The sequence below is a fragment of the Chionomys nivalis genome, chromosome 1 (genome assembly GCF_950005125.1).
Source record: "Chionomys nivalis chromosome 1, mChiNiv1.1, whole genome shotgun sequence".
NCBI classification, from domain to species: Eukaryota; Metazoa; Chordata; class Mammalia; order Rodentia; family Cricetidae; genus Chionomys; species Chionomys nivalis.
In genome coordinates this window covers 125,644,721-125,668,261 of record NC_080086.1, presented here as the reverse complement: position 1 = coordinate 125,668,261, position 23,541 = coordinate 125,644,721, and the positions used below count along the sequence as shown (strand labels likewise).

General features: G+C 41.2%; 1 protein-coding gene across 9 annotated transcripts in view; it reads right to left on the bottom strand.

Moving 5' to 3' along the window:
* Nucleotides 1–23,541, bottom strand: part of Map4k3 (mitogen-activated protein kinase kinase kinase kinase 3) — a 161,727-nt gene that overhangs the window by 66,718 nt on the left and 71,468 nt on the right. For all 9 annotated transcript variants that reach the window (XM_057762287.1, XM_057762309.1, XM_057762294.1 and 6 more), the window contains exons 3-6: nt 20,020–20,110; nt 6,688–6,752; nt 3,449–3,504; nt 2,738–2,785 (exon numbers count right to left, since the gene is read on the bottom strand). In XM_057762287.1, the coding sequence (XP_057618270.1) occupies nt 2,738–2,785; nt 3,449–3,504; nt 6,688–6,752; nt 20,020–20,110 (260 nt within the window). The remainder of the gene's footprint in view (nt 1–2,737; nt 2,786–3,448; nt 3,505–6,687; nt 6,753–20,019; nt 20,111–23,541) is intronic.

The window sequence follows — 23,541 nt, the reverse complement described above, 5'->3', positions numbered from 1 at the left end:
TCAGGAAGAAACAAACTCTCAGAAAACAAAGAACGGGGCCGGGTAGTGGTGGTGGTGCACACCTTTAATCCAGCACTCTGGAGGCAGAGACAGGCAGATCTCTTTGAGTTCGAGGCCAGCCTGGTGGTCTACAGAGCGAGTTCCAGAACAGTCCAAAGCTGCAGAGAAACTCTGTCTCAGAAAAAAAGAAAGGAAAGAAGGAAGAAAGGAAGGAGGGAAGGGGGGAGGGAGGAAGAGAGGGGGGAAGGAAGGAAAGAGGGAGGGAGGGAGAGAAGGAGGGAGGGAGGGAGGGAGGGAGGGAGGGAGGGAGGGAGGGAGGGGAAAAAACAAAGAATGGAAAGAAGTCCTCTGAAAGCTGATGATATTTGAGCAGAGGTCTTAATGAAGTTGAGTATCGACAACCACACCCAAATCTGAGACAAGAATGTTCTAGGAAGAAAGGACAGCAAACACAAAGACCTAAAACCAGAATGAACTTGAAATATTCCAAGAACAGCAAATCTAGTGTGGTTATGTTGTGGGATATTTGTACCCTGTGTAAATGTGTATTGCTGTGATTGGTGTAATAAAAAGCTTGGCAGGAGGTATAAGAGGGATTTCTGGGCAGAGAGAGAAGAAGTAAGAGGAGTTAATAGAAGCTTGAGAGAGATGCAGAACTAGTCAGACCCACAGAACGGGACAGAGGTAGAAAGTAGATTAATAAAAATATGGGTTAATTTAGGTTCTAAGAGCTAGTTAAAAACAAGCCTAAGCTAAAGGCCAAGCTTTCATAATTAATAAGAAGTCTCAGCGTCATTATTTGGGAGCTGGTGGGTCAGAGACAACTTGGTACATGGCTGAGACATAATGTGTAAAGGAAAGAGGAATGGAGTGCCAGGCCAGCTCAGAGAAATGCATGCAGGGCCTGGATCACACATAAGCTTGCTGGTCACAGGCTGAGCACCTGCATTTCTCAGTGAGTACTAAGGGAAACCATGGTGCTGGTAAGCAGGGGAGTGACATGATCTGACTTTAAAAGGCCACTCGAGAATGGAAGCAATGAGAGCAGGAAGAAGGCTACTACAGAGATACAGGTATCATAGTATGATGAAAGCTTAGACTAGGATGGAGGAAGTGCTGATGCTCAGAACTTACCCAGACCCCAGTCTAAAACAAGTCCTTGCACAAAGGGACAAAACTACCCAGCCAAGTTCATCACCTGCAAACCCCACACACTCCCTGCTTAGTAATATAACACAGATATCATAGTCTCCAAAACGGCCTCATACTTCACTCGGCATTTCTGTTCAGATTGTTCTTTCAACCTAGAGAACATGCCAATCTCCACTTCTTACAAAAACCTACCAGTCCTTCCCAGTCATCCAATGCCGATGACTGGACCCTCCCTCAGCACTCATTTACCTTCGAAGGGCAAGATCCCAGCTTGTGTCTCTGAAGGGGCTTATGGTAAATACCTAAAGCAGGAGTCCACACATCTACTTACATTCCAGGGAACACTGGACTGTGAGGACAGAGTCCAGGGCTCCATCACAGACTAGGAAAGCAACAAGAGTCATTTCTCTCACAAAAGGTTAAGTTAAAAACTTGAGAAAACAAAAGAGGGAGAGAATAGTACAAGGAAGGAAAAAAGAAGAAATAAACAAAAGGAAAAAGGGTTTCCATTAAAGAATGCAGTAGAGACACCCTCGGGAGTCCTGTCAGCCTGAGCTAAAGTCAGCTTGGCCAGCACCGCTGTCCTCTGGGAGCCAGAGTAGAGCACAGGAGTTGCTAGGCTTCTTTTGCCCACAAAGACACTTTACTAATGACATTTTATATTACCTCAAGAGTGCCAAACTTAGACGATACAGTAAGCATGCAATTTACTGTGATTTTATGGAAGCTATGGAGCTAATTTGTAGCTTACAAATGAAATAAAAAACAAACAAAACAACTATAAAAACACTAATACAGCCAGGTGTGGTGGTACTTGTCTATGATTCCAGTACTTGGGAGACAGAGGCAAAACTAACAGGAATTCAAATATATTCTCAACTACAGAGTAAATCTGAGGACAGACAGCCAGACCTACGTGGATGATGTCTCAAAATACCTCTAAGCCAGACCCAACTGAGTAAAACCCCAAACTAATCCACTCAGCTCCACACTTAGAGGGCAAACTTTACTGTATGTTGGTGTGGGAGGTCCATCTGTCTGTGTGTTGCTTTTCTTGGTTAATGAATAAAGAAACTGCCTTGGTCTGTTGATAGGGCAAAACTTAGATAGGTGGGGAAAACTAAACTGAATGCTGGGAAGAAGGGCGGAGTGGGAGAGACTCCATGGATCCGCTGGAGACAGATGCTGGGAATTTTACCTGTTAAGCCACTGCCACGTGGCGATACACAGATTAATAGAAATGAGTTAAATTGATATAAGAATTGGCCAAAAGGAAGCTAGAGCTAATGGACCAAGCAGTGATTTAATTAATATAGTTTCCGTGTGGTTATTTCGGGGCTAAGCTAGCCAGGTGGACACGACGAACAAGCGGACTCCAACAGTATGTGACCGTGCCTCAACAATGCTACTCTAAGAATGTAATGGGCCTTACCATACATCACTCATGTTTGTTACTGTAATTTATTTCAGGTAGCAAACTTACCAAATAATCAAGAGAAGTCTGCTCAGAGATTGAATTAGAGTATTTAAAAGTGAAAAACAGATTATTTAAAAGTGAAAAACAGGCCCCAAATAGAATACATACCTTTATATCTCTGTGCATTTTTCCTTTACTGTGAAGATAATACAATCCCTAGGGTTTTAAAAGACAGGAAAACAAGCAAGATTTATCACACAGCATCACTGAGCAGTAGTCACTGTGTTATTTACTCTACAGAAAACCAGGTGCCAAGAACCAGCTCATTACAATGAAATATCATGAACGACAACAGTCAGAGTGAGAAGGACAGAGAAAGCTCAGACAGGAGCATGCGTTTTTCTAAAATAATATTTAGTAAATTGTACAAATGATTTGAATTTGTACAATTGTATGAACATACATTAAAGTGTATGTTCCACTAGAATCAGAATAAGTTTCAATTCCTCTGATACTATTGAATTTTCAAAACTTTCTTTATTATAAGAGGAATATACAGACCCACAGGGCTTGAAGTCTAGGTTATATTGTAATCTTTAGGCTTTATAGCATTTAATTGTAACTACAGCTTGCATTTCTAACAGTTTGTATATGCATTAAGGGCCAGAGATATAATTTGGTCCATAGTACTTGTCTAGCATGTGTGAAACCCTGGCTTCCACCCCCAGCACCACAAAAACAGAACAATGCAAATAAGTAAAATAATACAACTATATTTAAAGTTTTCAAGAGTTTACCAAACTAGATTATCTTGTCCCCTAGCAGTAATGCATAGCACATAAACATTTAGTAAAAAATAGTACTTTAGATATGACTTGCCTGTAATGTTTCTCTGCTAACATATGCAATCTGCAGTTCTGAGAGGGGTCCAGTTACTATAAGAGAAGAAAATTACTATTAGTAAGATTAAGTAACACGTTTTCCACCAAGTGACCAAGTTTATAAATCCCATTAAAAACAGACTCAACATAACTAAATAATTTTACTAAACCCAATGCCCAAAAGGCAGTTTTCACTTTGATTCTTTTTAAGTCTGACATGATCACTGTTGTATTTCCAGTGTTTAAAACAACGCCTGGCACAGAAAAGCTGCACTGTGTTTATAAACGAATGAATGACTCAACTGATTATGCTTTTACTTTATACCTTGCTGATCCAATATTCACAGATGTTTAAAGAATGCCCAAGCGGCTTAAGTTTTCATTAAAGTTTCTTTATTGATGAGTAACATGTATTACAGCTGGCTTTAAATCAATATTTTCCCTAAAAGTAATACCATTGTAGTTATAAAATTAATGTATGTTCACTATAAAAGTTCTACTCAATACAGAAGTTAAGAAAGCAAAGGTCTCTTCCTTATCCAGGGTATTACTCAATAATACAAAAAGTTTGGTTAGAATCTATAAGTTCATTTTATACAGGCATTTTATATGATTTTCAACTTATAATGGGTGATGTTCTGGATAAATCCATTTTAGGTTGACAATATTCTAGGTCAAAAAAGAATTGTATATACCAACACATCACATACACCAACATATGATATCATAACTAAGCATTCCTGGACATACAAAGTATCATTGTTACCTCAGGGTCTTGTTGCTCAGTGAGATCTGTACTTGCTACCACTGTCTAGTAACGTAACCAAGAGTAATGAGGGTTGACAGAATGGCTTTTCTCCAGCCCGCAGTCCCACTGGACTAGTTTCTCTCTTCCAGCCTGTCCCCAAACAACCACTCAGAAGCTTAATATCAGTTACAATTGTTTGGCCAATGTCTTAGGCTTCTTACTGGCTAGCTCTAACTATAAATTAACCCATTTCTACTAGTGTTTATTTTACCAGGAGGCTCATAATCTTTGTTTGGACTTCCCGTCTAGCTTTACTCTGCTAAGCCATTGGCTGAAACAGCTTTAGTCATCAACCAGTAAAAGCAGCCCATATACAAAAGGACATGCCACACCACATAAGCTCTCACTATACCTGAGATTAGAATAGCAGTCTGGGAAAAGGTCAAAATTTGGCATATGGTTTGCATTGAATGCATGTGTCTTTCACACTATTGCTAAGTTAGAAAGCCTGTAAGTTGAACCATTGTAGATTTAAATGTATGCACATACAAATGAGCAAAAATTAACTCAGCACACAAGATTGTAAAACCTGCTTTTTCACTATCATAGACATTTTCCACAGCAATATATATGCCTTAAATTTTTTATCATAATTATAATGTAAATTATACTGATAGACTGCCATGTGCTGTTTCAAGATTGTGAAAGAGGAGGAGGCCCTTCTTGTCTCCTCCAAAAGCTCCCGTCTTGGGTCAGGCTGGCCCCTAACTCTGTAATGGGGAGAGAGAAAACCAGCAAAGCAGGAAAGGTGTTAAAAATATCCCATCCCTGAGAAGAGCTAGGAGGTGAAGCAGCTTTAACAGAGGCTGCTGCTGTTTATCTTCCACACATAAAATGCCAGTGGAAGGAAAGCTACAAACCCATTCAGGGACAGAAAGTTCAACTGGGAGTTCCGAGTGGCAGCAACTTCCCCATTTAGTTTCTGCTGGGTGTTTGTAAGGCCACATTTGATGGTGGTGTCTTTGCTCTGTCATGAGGCCATCCCAGGCATTTTTGCTGGACGCTGTAAAGTCCTGATTTGATGCTGTGCGATCTGAAGCTCCTACTTATCTGCCACTTGCTATCTACTTTTGCTGGGTACATACTTAATTACTCCACTCACTGAAAACTGAAAGAACGGCAGTGATAGCTCATTCTCTGGACGTACATAATATTTCCTGTGTGTGCACCTGCTATGATTTGAGTATATGTTCCTCTAAGATTTGAAGATGATTTCATAAAAGCTACCATCTTTCTCGTCCTTTGACTGTGATGGTTAGAATACACTAGAACACCAGTTCATAGAACAAAAACACAGCAACAATCCCACTGTTGTGCCATTCTTATGCTAAATAAAACCTACACCAGAAAGATTAAGTGCTAGGAAAGGAACTCTGAATAGTAAAATTCCCACCAAAATGGCCTTTCACCGTCTTAATACAATCAACCTTGAAATTACTAAGAGGCCTCACATTTGAGAACAGGATTTCAAGAGAAAATGTACAAATATTTTCTCAAAGAAATCAACTCTTGAATTATTAAGATACTGTGTTTTACATTAATCAAAAAGTAAACCTGCAGAGAAAGAATAAGCCTACTCCAGTCAGAACCAGGATAGAAACGGGAGACAGAAAAAAATTCCACCGAAAACAGCAAACACGGTTTATCTTATGAGTCTTCTGTAGCTCACTGACTTTCAATAAAAATGGTTTTAATCATTTTCTAATTTCCCATATTTCTGCACTAAGAGAACAAACATTCAAGAGCTGCTCCATGAACACCTGAGAGCAAAGTCAATGACTTCAGCATCACTATCACCCAGTGTCTCAGTTACTGTTCTCCCGCTGAGAGGAAACACCATATAAGATGCAACTTATAAGAGAAAGCAATTATCAGGGGCTTGCCTACCGTTTTAGAGAGTGAGTCCACTATCATCATAGTGGGAAAGCATATCATCATAGTGGCAGGCAGGGAGGCATGGTGCCAGAGCAATAGCCGAGAGTTCACACCTGGTACACAAATTGCAGGCAGAAAGAAACCTCAACACCAATGCCCAGTGACATACCTCCTCCAAAAGGCCACACTGCTTCCAACACGGGGCATACCTTCTAATCCTTCCCAAACAGGTCCACTAACTGGGGATCAAGCATTCAAACATAGGAGCTTATGGGGAACATTCTGTTTTAAAGCATCACACTCAGGTATCATGCTATTCTGTCACCAAGGGCAGAGTCTGAAGCTCCGAACTGTGATGTTCCTTCAGAGCGAGCATGTGATTCCAGTGCATGCAGCTTTCTCTTGTGTAGAGTAAATGCCCTTTCATCCGTACACACCACACAGTTAAAAAATAAAGCATAGCTTTCTTTTCTTAAACAATATTAATGTTTGGATATAGTAGGTAACAGACTAAGAAACTCTGCTTAGCATCTATAAAGCAACTCTGGTCTCACCATGATATATGTCCTGTAAGGAGCCGCCTCCACAGAACTCCATGCAGATCCAAAGTTTATCTCGCCTGTGAAGAAACAGTCGTCCATTATGTCTTCATGATTAAAATATTTGTAATAGTATCTTGTGTACTATAACATTGAAAAACTAACAAATGCAACATGCTGTCTTTTTAAAAGGCCAATTAATCCCTTAGAAAATGACTTATTGCATTGCTGTAATTCAACCCTAGATTTACTACTTAAGATGCACAGTTTGTAGAATATAAAGCTGTCATTAGGCATATTCAATGGAATTTCCCTTTAGTTAAAAACTTCCTGTCTTATGTTTATCCATTTACCCAGATTAGCACAGAAAATGTCAATATATCCTAAACACATCACTTTGAGAGCACTTTTAACCAACAAACAAATGTAAATGTTACCTTCAAATAAAAAAAATAACATTTCCAAAGCCTATAAAATTTATCACTGTTGTTTAGATAGTATTTCTCATTCATATCCTAAGATGTGTAATCATGCAGTGACAGAAGAAATAGCCAAGATTTATATCTTTCTCCTTTGTTTATTCCTTTATTCAATCATTCATTACTTTTTTCTCTTAAAACACACCAGGAACTGTACCATTCTCTGGGGCAGAGATAGGATGGAAGTTTCTGGACTTGGTAAATTCTAAACTGTTCTATAGGTGAACAAGTATCTGAATGAATGAAATAATAAACAAATAAACAATTAGATCAGAAGCCAGGAAAATATGATCATTGGCCTGAATCTAGTCCATTGCCTGGTTTTGTATAGTCCTGGAACAATAAATCATTAAATGGTTGGGGGAGATCAAGAGAGTGTCAGGAGCCGTGTCCCCCCAAAATTTACAGGAAGCACCGCCGTGAGGAGTTTTTGCAGAGGGCTTCACTTTCCAATTGTATTGAGAATAGTTTTATTGACCAAGCCTATCCCACACCCAAATTAACTGTTAATAGAGAGCCTCTGTTAAGGGAACCTGCCTCACATTCCAAACTATCTAGACAACTAGGTGGGGTCACCTTGTGACTTCCCGACCAAGGAATCATGACCTGACCCATCGTAACCTCTTGGTTTACGTAACGGGCGTGGACCACGTGGCAAGACCCCATGCCCCAGCCCCCAAGCTCCCCATTCAGGGGCTATATAAGCTGTAACCATGACTCTAATAAACGGAGGCTTTGACAAATAAGCTTAGCCTCCTTCCCCTTATCAGCCTATGCCTTTCAGGTGGTGCCTCTCCGTGACCCTGGAATAACTGGCCAGCCAGGCGGGTTACAAACCCTAGACAGAGTAACCCATCGAGGCGGCCTACAGTGGCGCCCGAACCAGGGACTCGGAGCACGGTTAACTTCCCGGACGACGACGCGCAGTCCCGGGACAACAAGAAGAAAAAGAAGATTCTGCAGCTGTAGAACTCGGACAGATCTGCAGGATGAGGTAGGCGCAGGTTAGCTGTCGTCCCATAAGACATAGGCCAGTCGCTCTCAAGGAAAGAGAAATTCATAAAGGAATTTCAGCAATCACTCAGGGTAAGAGGAGTAAGAGTAAAAAAAAAGAGATTTAGTTGCATTTTTTTGTTTTATAGATAAAATATGCCTCTGGTTAGTTTTAACAGGCCCAGAAATACACCCTATTCTCCGCGTCTTCCTTAGTTTCCAAAAAGGACTCCGCAGCCACAGCCCTATGCTCTGACTGCTCCCGATAGCACGCCTTTGATTCAGAAATTGTTCAATACAAAGCCGCTCTTAAAGCACAAATAGGAGGTCTCAAACAAGTTCTTGCATTACAGCATGAACTCTCAGACCTTTCCTCTCAGATTCGGGACTTACAATTCACTATGGAAAAAGGCAGGATTTTAGACAAACGGGCAAACGGAGCTAGACAAGCGAAAGCTGCTGAGCTCCACCCTGATTCCACAGAAGACCCCCTAGGGCTAGAGAGCCTGTGTCTTAGCCTCCTGCCATGTGGAGCTGAGGCAGCCAGACAGGTTGGCTGTAAGGAGGTCTGGACTCAGAAAGTTACAGCTTCAGGACAATAAAAGGAGATAAATGTGCTTCTTTTCCATTCTAAAATTTTGCTTCTTGGTCAAAAATCTTTAGTTTGTAGGCATATAAATTTATATCTAAGGTAGATTAATTTCAGTACTGTGGTTCTGTAGAAAAGTTTTGAAATCAAAGACTTTGAGATACATTCAGAGGATTTTTAAAATTGTTTAGGATATCCTGAATTTTTATTTCTTTCTTATAAAGTTGAGGATTGTTCTTTCGAGTTCTGTGAAAAGTGTTGATATAATTTTAATGTGCATTTATAGTAAATCTATATGTGAGTTCTGTGAGGAATGTTGCTATAATTTTTAATGAACATTTACACTGAATCTGTAGACTGCTTTCAGTGAAATGGTCATTTTTGCTATGTTTTCTTCTACTTTGCCAAGAAAATAAGAGATCTTTATTTTCTAATGTCTTAATTTTTTTCTTAAAAGAGTTAAAGTTTTTATCATACAAGTTTTTTCATTTGTACGCCCACTCTTGGGTGGGAGTTGTATTGTCTCAGCTTGTGTTCCTTTCCTGCTGCCTGGTGTAGCTTGAGGGTAAACTGCTGAGACTCAGGCCTCTCACTAAATTTATTGAGGGCCAGAGTTATACAAATGATAATGGTTAAAAATAAAAAACATTTTCGCCTTCACAAGCAAAGGTAACAGGACCCAAAACTTCTGTCCTGCTTGCTTGGAGTTACTCCAAGATATTTTATGGTATTCATGGATATTTAAAAGGATGATGTCTCATTTATCCTAGGTGTAAAAGAGATACACTTGGGTTATTTTCAGATTTTGGCTATGATAAAGTAGTTCTGCTATAAACATAGCTGAGCACATGTTTTTATGGTCAAAAAACTTTTATATTTAGGCCCAACAGGGGTATTGATAAGTTTTAAGGTAAATATTTGCCTAATTTTGAAAAATGGCCGTAATGAGGGACTCCCAATGCTGGGGAGACTCTCACTCAGGTCTCGGGAGGGCACAGCCCCCCCAGTGACTTGCAGGAGACTGTCCTTGCTGCAATCGCACGAGGCTTTGGTTAAGGAGATGGTATGGGGGCCCGATACACTGGGGATGAAGCTCATGACCCACGTGGGGGAAGAGTTTGGCCTCTAGTGACCTGGAGAGGAAATTTTTGGAAAAGAGACCACAGCCCTGTGGTCCAGGAGGGTCATAAAAATTCCAAAAATCCAGTGATGGTCGCAGGGGGACAACTCCCTGCCTCTCGGGACCACTCCCAGGTTCCTAGAGCAGTGTGATGATAATCACAGGAGGAAAATTCCTTGTTTTTTGGGATTGTTTATCAGGATTGCAGTCTGGTTTTGTCTTCAGCTGGTTCCTAGGGCAGGGTCGCTGAACAGGCTGGCCCTAGATTTTTGATTCTTCTCTTCCTGCTGGAGAAGTCTGGATTTATCCAGGTTTTTCAATACTGTGTATGATCCAAAAGTGACTGCCAGTTTACACTTCCAATGCAAGTATGCACTTCCAGCAAGAAGTTTTTTCTTTACCCACATTTTCTTAAGCATAAATTGTTAGCAATAATTTTTAATCTTGGTCATTTTTACAAGGATAAAATAAAATCTCAGAGTTTTAATTTGCATTTCTCTGATGGCTAAAGGATGTTATGTTTGAGCATTTTTTTAAACTGTCTCTCAGTCATTTTTAGGTTTGTCTGTTGAGAGTTTTCAATTTAGGTCTGTAACAAATATTTTTACTGGATTAAATTTTTTAATAACTAATTTTCTGAGTTCTTCATATATTTTTAAAATGGGTTTATGATAAGTAAGGATCTTTTCCCACTCTATAGTCTTATTATACAAAAGTTTCTCAATTCAGGAGAAATAATTTATGGTTTCTCCAAATGTTTGTGCCACTGAGGCTGTGTTTAAGATGTGGCAAAGTGTACTTCAAAAATTTTTTCTCTATAAGGCTCAACAAAATTTTTATATGCTGAGGCCTTTGGCTCATTTAAACTTAAGTTTGTACATGGAGATGGATATGGATCTATTTTTATTCTTCTACATGGTGGTGTCTAATGAGGCCAACATCATTAGTTAAAATGCTTCCTTTTTTCATTTTCCTATCTGCGGGACAGACTTGCAACTTAAGAGAATAGCTTATAAGCTTTTAGATATTCAATGGTTAAAGCTCTAGTTATAATATTCTTATGGGAGACCTTGAGCCGCTAGGTAAAATTCTTACAAAAAAGTTTCCAATAGAGAGCTTAGAAAGCTGCCAAGCAGGTACTCAAACAGGTAAAATATAAATCAACAGGTACAGTATATTAATTATAATACAGCTATGGCAAGTGTGTATATTAAATCTAAAACTTGTTCTACAACAGTTTTATAAAAAATGCTGTTTGTGGCTAAACCTTCTCAGTTTTGTCAGTTAAGATATTAAACTCTTAATTTAGAACAGTAGCCTGTCTAGTACAAAAGGGCAGGATAAAATCTGGGAGATGGTTTAACAGAATATTGACTATGATCAATGTTTCTTATACTAAACAATAGATTCATTGATAATTTTAAGATTGATTCCTGGACAATTGCCTTTGCTCAATTCAAAGGCAAAAAACAATAATCTCTTCCCAGATGATCATTGCTACAATTCACACACCTGTATTTTGCTAATGTTATAGCTAAAAATCCCTTAAAGGATTTTATGCTAAATTTTACAAATGGCTCTTCCAAGGAAGAACTGCACATATGGCTAATAATTAATAAAAAGAAATTATGGAGCATACCAAGGCTCCTTGAAAGCAACTTATAACAGTTGCACACAGCAACTTATAACAGTTGCACACAGATCCTGATGCAAACGGATCTAGCATGATGACACCAAGCTAACCTTTACTAAGGCAAGGTAAAAAGGCCCTTGCAATGCATTATGAAAAAACCCGACCTATATATATTTGGGGTCGAGGAGATGTTTATGCTTTTTTCACAGAAAGAAAATATAAAAGCTAAACCTGATGTCGTGGCTGCAGACACCCCACAGAGGACTTCCCGGAGGAGATTGGAGAGGAATGCTTGGTCCGGTCGGTCTTCTCTGCCCCCAAGGAGGAGTGCCTGATAACAGAACCTGCTACGCCACTCTGCAGGACATCATGCTGCCTTTAGAGAGTCCAGGGAGACGGCTGAGATAATTGCCAGGATGTGCTTCAGATAGCTGACTACAGCTCACCTCACCCAGGAAGCCCACCTGCCCTGAAGCACAAATGTTGAGCTGCTTCTGCAGTCTGCATTCTGTTTGCTTTGCAGCTGAGGTGTAGACTAAACATTTGACTGTTTTAAACTTTGGGACACAAAAAACTCATTTTAATTAAAATACTAACCCCTCTTTACTTAAGAAGGGGGAAGATTGGGGTTCTGACTATTGTTCAGAGACTGGAACTGGTGGTATTTGATAACAAAATGTCTGTCATTGTATGTATGTACTCTTACTGGAATTGACCTAATGATATTTGTAACTGCTTATAGATGTTGGGAAAAGTTTGACACATGCTGTAAAATGTTTGGGTTTAATGCATATGTTAAAAATTTTAGATTTTGATCCCTTTACACTGCCCTTATTGTTGGCAGGCAGTACTCATAATCTTATTGTGGAGTAGGCATTTAGAAAGGAGGATATACCTTAGGCCAGACTAAAGGTGAATACTGGGTTTGGAAAACGCCCTTTCTTCTTGTCTGGAAGATGGAGCTATTGGTGCCAAAATTATATCATTATATCTTTTATTTGAGGAGCTCCTCACAGTCTTTTCATTAATGATAGATACAGGGGCCCAATGACGGGAGTTAGTGTGGACCCTCGCCTGAACAGCACACCATACAGAGGTTGTAGAAACCGGCTCAACATGGCATGGTGCCAGGCACGAGGATTGCCCTCCACATGGCCTAAGACAGGGTGCCCTGTGGTCAAAGACCTGCTTACTTTAGGTCTTGCTAGATACCTTTTATTTGAGGACCTCCAAGGAACTAATGCTACTCATAAGGCACCCCTCTGTTCCCAGGAGAGGTAAATTGCTCCACCATCCGGGAGGAGGGTCCCTCCTTGTCCCAGTCCCTTCTCATTTAGATCTGACACCAGGGTTAGACTCTGACCTGGTGCCCTCCACTTGATAGATGCCTGCTTTTATAAAAGGAAGGGGGATATGTCAGGAGCCGTGTCCCCCCAAAATTTACAGGAAGCACCGCCGTGAGGAGTTTTTGCAGAGGGCTTCACTTTCCAATTGTATTGAGAATAGTTTTATTGACCAAGCCTATCCCACACCCAAATTAACTGTTAATAGAGAGCCTCTGTTAAGGGAACCTGCCTCACATTCCAAACTATCTAGACAACTAGGTGGGGTCACCTTGTGACTTCCCGACCAAGGAATCATGACCTGACCCATCGTAACCTCTTGGTTTACATAACGGGCGTGGACCACGTGGCAAGACCCCATGCCCCAGCCCCCAAGCTCCCCATTCAGGGGCTATATAAGCTGTAACCATGACTCTAATAAACGGAGGCTTTGACAAATAAGCTTAGCCTCCTTCCCCTTATCAGCCTATGCCTTTCAGGTGGTGCCTCTCCGTGACCCTGGAATAACTGGCCAGCCAGGCGGGTTACAAACCCTAGACAGAGTAACCCGTCGAGGCGGCTACAAGAGAGTATATTTGATATGTGACAATGATGGGAAATTTATTTTCTATAGTTTCATTAGAACAGTCATATCTTCCCACTTATATCCTGTCTGAGCTAGTACCAAGACAGCAGATGTGAGTAGCTGCAAAGTGTGTCACTCACAAAGACCCAGTTTTACTACATGGGTCTTGATAGACAAGTACCACACGTTTTCTCCCATCATAAACTAAAGTGCCTCAGACTATAACAGGGACTGCTAGGGAAGGGGAAAGAACCTAGAAAATGAGGAGAGGGTAGAGTAGAGAGGGTGGACAGGATTTAAGCAAGTTACATGCATGTATCATGGGATAGCACAGCTGACATTGTGACCCAGTGATCACATTATTGCTGTGAAGAAACACCATGAGCAAAGCAGTGTGGGGAGGACAGGGTTTATCTGGCTTCCCTTCACATCATTGTTCATCAGGGAAGGAAGTCAGGACAGGAACTCAAACGTGGCAGGAACCTGGAGGCCATAGACCTTCCTACAACAAATACTAATTAAAGTGCCCTACAAGCTTGCCTACAGCCTGGTGTTACAGAGGTTGCTCCACAACTGAGACTCCCTCTTCCCAGAGGACTTTAGCCTCTGACAAGTTGACAAAACTAGCCAGGACAACAGCGAAGCTTAGTAATTTGTACAAATAACACATTTATATTTTTTTAAGTTACAGGCATTCTATAAAGAAGTTGTTTACTGAATTTTGGATTAATGTGCTATAAGAGCTCAGAGATGAAAATATCCCGGCAAATTAAGGGAGGTTTTGTGAGGAGACCACTTACAAGCAGGAGAGAAGAGGCCTGTGCAAAGGACCAGACACTTGAAAGAAGACACTGCACGGGAGAGGCTGGGCGATGGGAGGGACCTCAAGAGACAACGGCTAGAGATGACACTAGAATATGCTGGGGTTGTGCCTCAAAGCAATTCTAGTTGTGGGATCATCAGTACAGTTACCTTCACCGGGATAATCTTTAGCTCGTCGACATCGCTCCTGAAACATGGTAGCTAAAACCAAGCTTTACTCTGAGTGCCACATGAACAGAGCATTACAAAGCAGAGCTGTTGGTGTTAATAGGAGGACCAGCTGGAGTAGCTACACCTAACTGTTGGCTTGGCTGGCTCCAGCAGACCATGCGGCATATAGCAACTGCATGAGCAACCAGAGTGGAAAGATCAGCTAATTCGATAGTGTGAAACAGCAAGGTACCATGGGTCCAGAAGGTAAGGCTCAAGGGAGTAAAGCCCAAAAGAAATCAGAAACCATTTAAAATTGACATCTTACAAGATGTCATATGCATGGGAGGATATATAAGCACCACAGCTAATGCATACATTTCTGTTGCTGTTTCTGATATGGTACACATTAACAAATGCAACCCATAGAAATATCAGCTGGCTGCCCAGTGGCAGTTTTAAGAACTCTGAGAATGGCTGGCTGTAGTCTTATTCAAAATAAGAAAGGCGAGGCTGGGAAGTTGGCTTAGTGGTTAAGAGCATGTGTTCTTGCAGAGGACCAGGGTTCAATACCCAGTACCCATATATTAGATTACAAACATCTGTAACTCTAGTTCCAGGGTATTCATAGCCTCTGAGGGCACCAGACACACATGTGATGCACATACAAATACACAGGCAAAACATTAAAGCACATTAAATAATAAATTTTTAAAATTAATACAAAAAGAGGAAGGCACCTCTGATTAGAGGTTGCTACAAAGACATGTTTAAATTTTTTATAGAACCCAACCGCTATCTTCTTTACTGAGACACCATACTCCATTTCTTTTTATTAATGTAGATATATATATATATATATATATATATATATATATATATATATATATATACACAAGTATGTGGAGGCCAGAGGACAAACTTTGGTGTAAGCCTCAGGGATGCTGCCTACCTCTTTTGAGACAGGGTCTCTTACTGGCCTTGAGCTCACCAAGGAAGCAAGACCATCCTCCTGTCTGCATCTCCATCACTGGGATTACAAGATGAGCCATCAGGCCTGGTATTTCCAAATGGGTCTCAAGGGCTGAGCTCAGGACATTGTGCTTGCAAGACAAGAGTTATTCTGCCAGCCCTGGAATTCTAGATATTTCTGATTATCAATTCTTCACTGGATCAATAGCTAACAAAGATTTCTCTATCTGTGGGCTGTCTCTTCACTTGTATTACAATTTACCTTATTTAAACTACCATAAATTGTTCCAGAAACTCAAAGAAGATGCAAAGTTATTTTTTTTTCTTTTTGAAGAATAAAAACATTAAAACGAGATGGGACTGATTTGGTATTGCTTTCCACAAAGGCCAGGCTGGTCGCCACTTGTAAGTGCTCACTGATGACATGATTAATAATTTATTCAAGATGTTTGCTGGGGAATGGCTGACATTTGATTTGATTGTATTTTTTTTTAGAAGTCATCTTTCTTCCTTTTGCAAATTAGTCATTGATTATCTCTAATCTTCAATGTCTCTTCTATTTGTGAAAAAGACATCCACTGATAGTGGATGACAATCACATCTGCTAACTGTTCAGTGTGAGACAGAGCTCATATAAATCTAAAATTTAAATTCATTTAAAGTGTCTAGCTGCCTTGTAATTCCCTCCCCACCTGTCATGCTTCAGCTCCATCTCAAATGCTTTGCCTGCCCTCTCCAGCTTGAAAACAGTTCTCCACAGCAGGGGGAGCACCAGGGATACACTCTTTGCTGTTTTTCAGATTCACTGCCACTGGCTTCCACTTAAAACGGTTCCGTTCCCTGATTCTTCTTACTAACATACAGTGTGTATTTACGCTATGCAGTGACTTTCTAGTTTATACAGGCAAAGAAAACCTATGGACTATACATGCTGACACTATTTAAAAACACTAAAAATGCTTTACATTCATAACACTCCACTTGGTTAAAATCTCTATTATAAAAAATGAAAAAGTTTAGGCAGTTAGAATTAGAAGAATGACTCTTGTCTGACAAATGTCTTGGCTGTGATGACAAATCTGCAGGGACTAGGTCACTCGCCACACCGTCTGTCTCACAGGATAGAGCGGAGTCAATAGGCCCACTTCATGCAAGCCAACAAGTTGTGGGTCTTTATGGCTAGGTATCTAAACTGGAATAAATATGCTGCTTCAATAAATGTGTAGAAGTTTTTTTTTTTTTTTTTTTTTTGGTAAAATTAACCTTTCTATCTTACACCTACATAAGCAAATAAAGACAGAGCAGGTGGGGTGCCTCTCACTATTTTAATTTTCCATTTTGCTGTTCATTAGAATTGGCAACAACAAAAGTTCTAACAAGTATTTACTGATCTGAAAGTCTTACTCTACCTTTTCATCTTCCCACACACCACAGACTTTGGAAAAGTAATTAATAACTATGAGTGATTGATAGTGTTCACACACACAGCACACTTAAACAGTAAAACAAGAGCTATGAGCAGGACCACTAAGAATCAGCACCCCTGGGAATGCACACTAAACTGCTCTTCCCTGGAGAGAGACCCGGCCACCAATGGCTGCATCGCTGTAGTCACAAAGACAACTCAACTTCAACTTAAGTCACCAATGTGAAAAATACAAAGTTCAGTAACTGCTGGACATTTTCATATGTGCTCATTAACTTGGAGTCAAATTTGAAATCTTTTGGTTCATTTTAAAACGGATACTTGAAAACATAAAGGCAGTAAGCCATTCAGCGGGCTCTCTCCTTAGGGAATATAAAGTGACCAATATACTATGTAGCAACCCCCATCACAGTCTGATGTTTTCTCAAGTCCCAATCCCCTCACCATATGAAGATATGTTGGCAGACAATTGGTGAGACCCAAATGAAATGTTCGATCTGCCAAGAGCATTGATCTGATGTTCATGTCTTCATCTGATCAAGACAGCACGGTTGTGCTCACACTAGGGAAAGGCAAGGGAAAGATCTGCACAAACAACTCTACTGCCCTTGTAACTCTTCATATCTATATGCTCCAACATCAAGGTTTCTTTTAAAGAGTAACTGTATACTAACAATTATACTTGAGTTATAATGGGGTTAAGGGATAAGTCTTTGGTGCTTTAATTCTTTTTTCTTTCAAGAAAAACACATTCAGACAACGTGCACTAAATATGTAGCATGTTATTTCTTAATTTTAAGGCACCAGGAGAACACTTAGTCTCTGTAGCTCTTGTTACACTTCATGCCAATGGTGATAAATAGCCTGTTGGGACATCAAGTATTCAGCTCTGCCGGAGCTCAGACAGGATCTCTCCATGAAAGGAGTGCAGACAGCTGCTAGAAAGGGGACTTCTCGAACTTAACTATGCCCTGGGCATCTACTGAGAAAATCAGGGGCTGACTCTGATCCCCAAGGGCAGGTCTGTCAGAAGTCAAATCCCTCATGCACTCCCCTCCATCCTTTTGTCTAAATCTGTTATAATACACTGCAGCAGCAGCAGCAACAGAAGAGGGCTATTATAGAGTGTTTTGGAGGTGGTGTACTGAACTCCAAACCCCTTGTCATTTTTAAAATCAGTTGGTTCCACAAAGAGGTATCAGTGAGGGAATGGGCAGAGCCAGGTTTAAATCCTGCCAGTAACAAGCAACCGAGCCTCAAGAAGAAAGGTTCTATTACGCCCTGTTTTCTCATCTGAGAAAGAATGGACTGGGCGACAAGATCTCTCAGTTCTCTCCAGCCTGAACACAATACAGACCTAATTCTTAGGATTCCATGCCCCTCTTTGGTCCCAGTCCGTACTTAATCAGGAATCAACAAGACAGTAGAAGAGAGCTAGAGAAAGGAAGGAAGGCTGTGTTCTTTTGTTGCTCCATTTGCTTTCCTGTCATTTCACTAGCATGCCTGTACAGTGGGACACAGTCACCTAGCTGAAGCAGCATCCTCACATTACATCCCATAACACCAAAAGAACTCAAGTCTTATTTTTCAAAATAACTTTGTTTTAATTTTGGTTTAAGGAAAAGAATTTCACTATAATCTTTACATTTGGACAAAAATAAAATAAAAGCAAACTTGATGCTAAACCCTTTCAAGCATCTTGTTTCTAAGCTGGAAATAACATACTAAGAAGCACACGGCTAACTGAGGAGGTGATGAGACGAGGCACTGGAATGACGGGATTTTCAGAACAGCGAGCGCAGCAGCGGTGACATTCAGTGAGCTTCACATCACATCCTCCGCGCCACTCTTCCCATTTCACATGTACTTACACTTAGTCCTCATGGGTGCCTCATCACATAGGTGCTAGCACCTCCATGTTACCGAGGAAGAGATGGAGACAGCCAATGACGAAATAACTTATCATAAATTACATTGTAGATTCTGACATTTTCAATCAAGCCCCTAACTTGTATATTACAGACCACGGTCATTTTACCACATGAAGGGCGGCATATAAGTAGTTGGTTTTGCATGCCCCACAGTACTTGGGAAACATGATTAGACCCAGGTGCCCAGGGAAGCACAGCAGCTCTCCTCAGAAGACCAGCCTGGCCAAGAACATCTGGAACGCTGTTTGAGTAGAGTCCAGGTCAGGCACTCTGTCAGGACCAGCAGCAGCAGGTGAGTGAGTCCTTTTGCAATGGTGACTCTTTCTGTATTTGGAATCAATTACTAGCACCATAAACTTAAATGATTTTAGGAGATGTTTCTTCAAGCTGATACAGACAGTAACTGCCCCTTTGGGCCCACTTCCTGCCACAGGACAGGTACTGAAGATGTATCTTTCGGGCTGCTATTCGAACCACTCCCCATTGAAGGAGTATCAAAACATCTGGAACTGTGCATGGCACAAACCTACCCGATGTGAGAGGACTAGTGATCTCTTTCCTGTCTCCACCCAACCTACCCGGTTTAACAGACTCTAACAGGGTGAGGAAAGCTGGTTCGCTTTGCTTTTAACAAAGGAGGAGACAAGGGACAGAATTCCCCAGGGGCTCTACCCTGTGTTCAACATGCTCTGTATGTGGGTCATGTGAGAATAGGAGCCTGTAACGGGCATAGTGGCCCCCTGCCAGGAGCAGAGGAAAACATTCTCCAACCTTCCTGTTAAGAGACACCTTAAAAGCAACTAGGTCACGGTGTCAGACTCACTGTGCAGACAGTGAGAAGAGCCAGGTTTGTTTAAGGGGCTCCTCCATGGCATTGACCTGCTCAAACAACACAAGAGCTGAGTTCAGAGTCAAAAGTTCACTTTGGGTCCTGGAAAAGTATGTTGTAGAAATAATTATAGTTTCTAGTCTTTAGGACAAAATGAAGCAAAGAATGAGAGCAGAAGCAGGACACAGAAAAAAAAATCCCTTAAACAAACAAAAAAGTTACTTTGGGAATGAATGCTCCTGACTGAACTCTTAAGCCTAGACGAAAGGGTCAGCAGACAGCTTCCTCGCCAAAACCACACCCAGAATGCCCAAGTCACAAGATGGTGACACTGCACAGAATCAGCATAACAGGTCTAAAGAAAAATTCCACTCTGTGAAAAGAAAAGATCCTATCCTCTAAGCATGAACCGCAGCATTGGAGTCAATGCTATTCTGTTAGGTGAATTAGGTGATGGAATCATTACTGTTTTCAAAATGAAAATAAACAATGTACCTGAGATAGCTTCCAAAATAAGCAACAATGTTTGGGTGTTTGCAGTCTTTCATCATAATGATCTCTTGCTGTACAACCGCAAAGTCTTCTCCTAGGACACAAAGCAAGTATAACGGTAAGAGTCAAAATACTCATTTACTTTAAAACATGTGAAGATAACAAACTTATGATTAACTACAACATAGTTAAAAATTTTATATCCAATGCAACCAGTTCACTAGTGGCATTACTTTTAATAACAATTCCAACCTTACTTGAGAGGAACACAGCACTGCAATGAAAAGTACAAGTGTCCACCCCAGACTTCTGGGTTCCAATTCTGTTCACTTGGCATACACACTTAGACAAATTACTTATCTCTTTGTGCTGATTTCCTGCTCAGTAAAAAAGACAACTGACCTCACAGGGCTGCACACCTGGAAAAAACCTGGCAGGGTAATAGTTTCCATACAGACATTTACTGCTAGTACTATCACACCTTGGGCATTATCAAGGAAATACATACTATAAATAGTCTTCAGTAGGAAATACCCATTCCTTTCCTTGTTACTAAACAACATCTGGCTGGTTGTGGTAGCCACACACCTTTAGACAGGCCAATGGAGAAGAGACAGGAGAATCACTAACATTCAGCATAAAGAGGCAATCATTTGTCAAGTTAGAGGAAGACCTAACCCTGGGTACATGAAGGTGGTGATCTCTACAGTGCTGGAAGGGCCCACAGTCTAGCAGCGTGCCTAAGGGTGACCCCTGTGCACAGGCCTCTTCCGCTTAGCCCTTTCCCGACAGTGGAAGGTTGAGAGAGGCTAATAATTGTAAGCCCTGCGCCTTGCTTGTCCAAATTCTTCAAAATAAGACCTGGCAATCTCACAGCACTATCTATCACAAGCTGTGACTAATGAGCGAGCATGGAGAGAAACCCAAGTGCAGGGAGGGTAGTGTGAACCAGAGGCAGGAGAGAGAGGAAATAAAGGGCGCACTCACACCTAAACCAAAGCAACTCAATGTTTCGTATAATAACCCATGGACAGTCAAATAAAATAGATATTAATGGCAAAGTAAAAAAGATGGCTCTACCCATGACTGCTCACATCGAAGCATGAGACTGTCAGAGTAAGAAGCCCTGACATTTCTGGCCATGGTGTTTTCTTATTGACTTGAAGTAGCCTAGTCAGGAACCGTCCGAACTCAGCTCAATCCCTCCTCACTCTATGTCCTAATTACAAGGGAAAAAGTAGTGGAGAGGAGATGGTGTGTCAGGACCTTAATTCCTTAAGTCTATGTGTGCAAAATCACAAGTCCCTAAAGGAGAACAGGGAATTCTCAAAAATTCATATCACCCAGTCCCCGTGTGTGTTCATTACACACCCCTTTAAGAATTCCTGATCTTTAGTTTATTAGGAAGAAATTCAAGTTAGTTTCATGGACATGTGAAATACTTTGGAGGGTCTGAACATTTGCTTTGTCACCTGTCCTGGAATATTACTGTCTGCAGTCCCATGCAAGAGCTGTATATGGTCAAGGTTGATCTAGTCAGCACAACACTCAACGGCTGAAGCTTTCTCTCTCGGGAGGCCTAACAGTTATTAGTGGACATTACAGAGAAAACGATCTATGGGCAGTGTGAGGAGAGACACGAGGAGGAAGGGCATTTAATGAGACAACTGAACGACAGGTGAGTCTTACCTCCTCCCATAAGGTGAAGACACACTTGTGTAAGACCAGGGCTCCTGTATCACACAGCCACCTTAGCAGGGTCTTCTCTATGAACTACAGTAACCTATTAACTATACAGTCATCTCCACACACATCATGTCTGTGTCTATATCCTCACTAGAACACAGTCCTCTAGGTCAGGATCAGGCCTACCTGACTTCCATATCCTTAGCATGTGACACATCTGAGTGGATCCATACACAGGAGCACACAGCTCCTCCAGGGGACATCAGTTGAGAACAACAACGCTGGGGCTAGTGTTAAGCAACAACTGGCAAGCCTTATACTTTGGACCATTTACTCCCCCTTTTCAGTTTCAACATTGTTTCCTATGAAGTGTTACTGACCCAAATATATCACCCCCTATGATTATGAGTATATACAAGCTAAACCAACATGTCAAAATTCAAAGAAAGCTTCCACACCTTCAGTTAGTAAGGTAACTGAGGTATGTAAACTTAGGTAGGAAAAAAAGAAAACACAGCTTATGAATTAGTAAACCAAACGAGTTGAATAGCTGACTCAGAGAACTTTCTTCAAAGCTTGTATGAAATTCCAAAGATAAGTAAACAAGGAAAAAGTTCCTAACACACTTAGCTAGGACAACAAAGGGCAGAAAGATAATGAGATAACTTCCTAGATTGCTTTTCAATTCTACATCAGTTTTTGAGTAAGACATGAATTCACATTTCAGAAGATGCACCTGTAGACCCCTTGAGGCATGAGTGGCCAGGCCCTGCCACCACACTGCTCTACCCTCACCCAGACTACTCTAAAGGCCATAGCGGCTGCTTCCAGCATCTCAAGATGCAGATGGGCAAGTTCCGCCTTACAGGGGGAAAACGCCAAGGATCAGGTCACAAAATCCCACCAATTCCTGAATTTATCCCAGGATTAGGGCACAGAATCCCACCAATTCTTGAGCTCACCCCAAGATCAGGCCAAAGAATCCCACCAATCTGGGCCACGCTGAAAAGCTCCACCCTCAAGAAACCCTATATAAATCCTGCCCTCCTGTTCAATTCTTCGTTGCTTCTCACCTGAGCAGAGACAGGCATTCTTCTGTGTCTTTCCCAATAAACCCCTGTGTGAGGTTTGATTTTGTGGTATTCCTCGGCTCCCAACTGCCAGGATGCCTTTCCCCTCAGAGTTGTAACACCACATCCCTCCCACACACTCTCCCACCCCATAAAAACAACAACAACAACAACAACAAAAACCTGAGATAAGCCAGGCAGGCCTTTAATCCCAGCGGGGGTGGGGGGGGTGGGGGGCATGACAGGGAGCAGAGGCAGGTGGATCTCAGTGAGTTCGAGGCCAACCTGGTCTATAAGAGCTCTAGTTCCAGGGAAGGTCCCAAAGCTACAGAGAAATCCTGTCTGAAAAACAAGACAAAACCCTGAAATAAACAGGTAAGCTGACAAGCAGACCATGTAATGAATGAAGAATTACAAAAGAGGCAGAAAAATATAGTCATGTGAAGTTCTTAGAACAAATACAGTATAAGATTATACCTAACATATAGGAAACATTCAATAAACGTTAACTGTAATAAACAGATGAAAATTCAATGACAGTCTCCAGGGGTCTTTGTCCCAGAAACTGATGAATGTTATGTGGCAAAGGGGTTTGCAGGGACAATAAAAGTGATGACTCTAAGATAGGGCTACCATCCTGACTGTGGGAGACAACTGACAACTGGCGCAGGAGTTTGGGAATGTTACTTCAGAAGTTGGAAAAGGCAAGAAAGCAGATTCACCCTTAGGAAGATCAGGACTGAGCTACAAAACAATGGAAAAGCTAGGG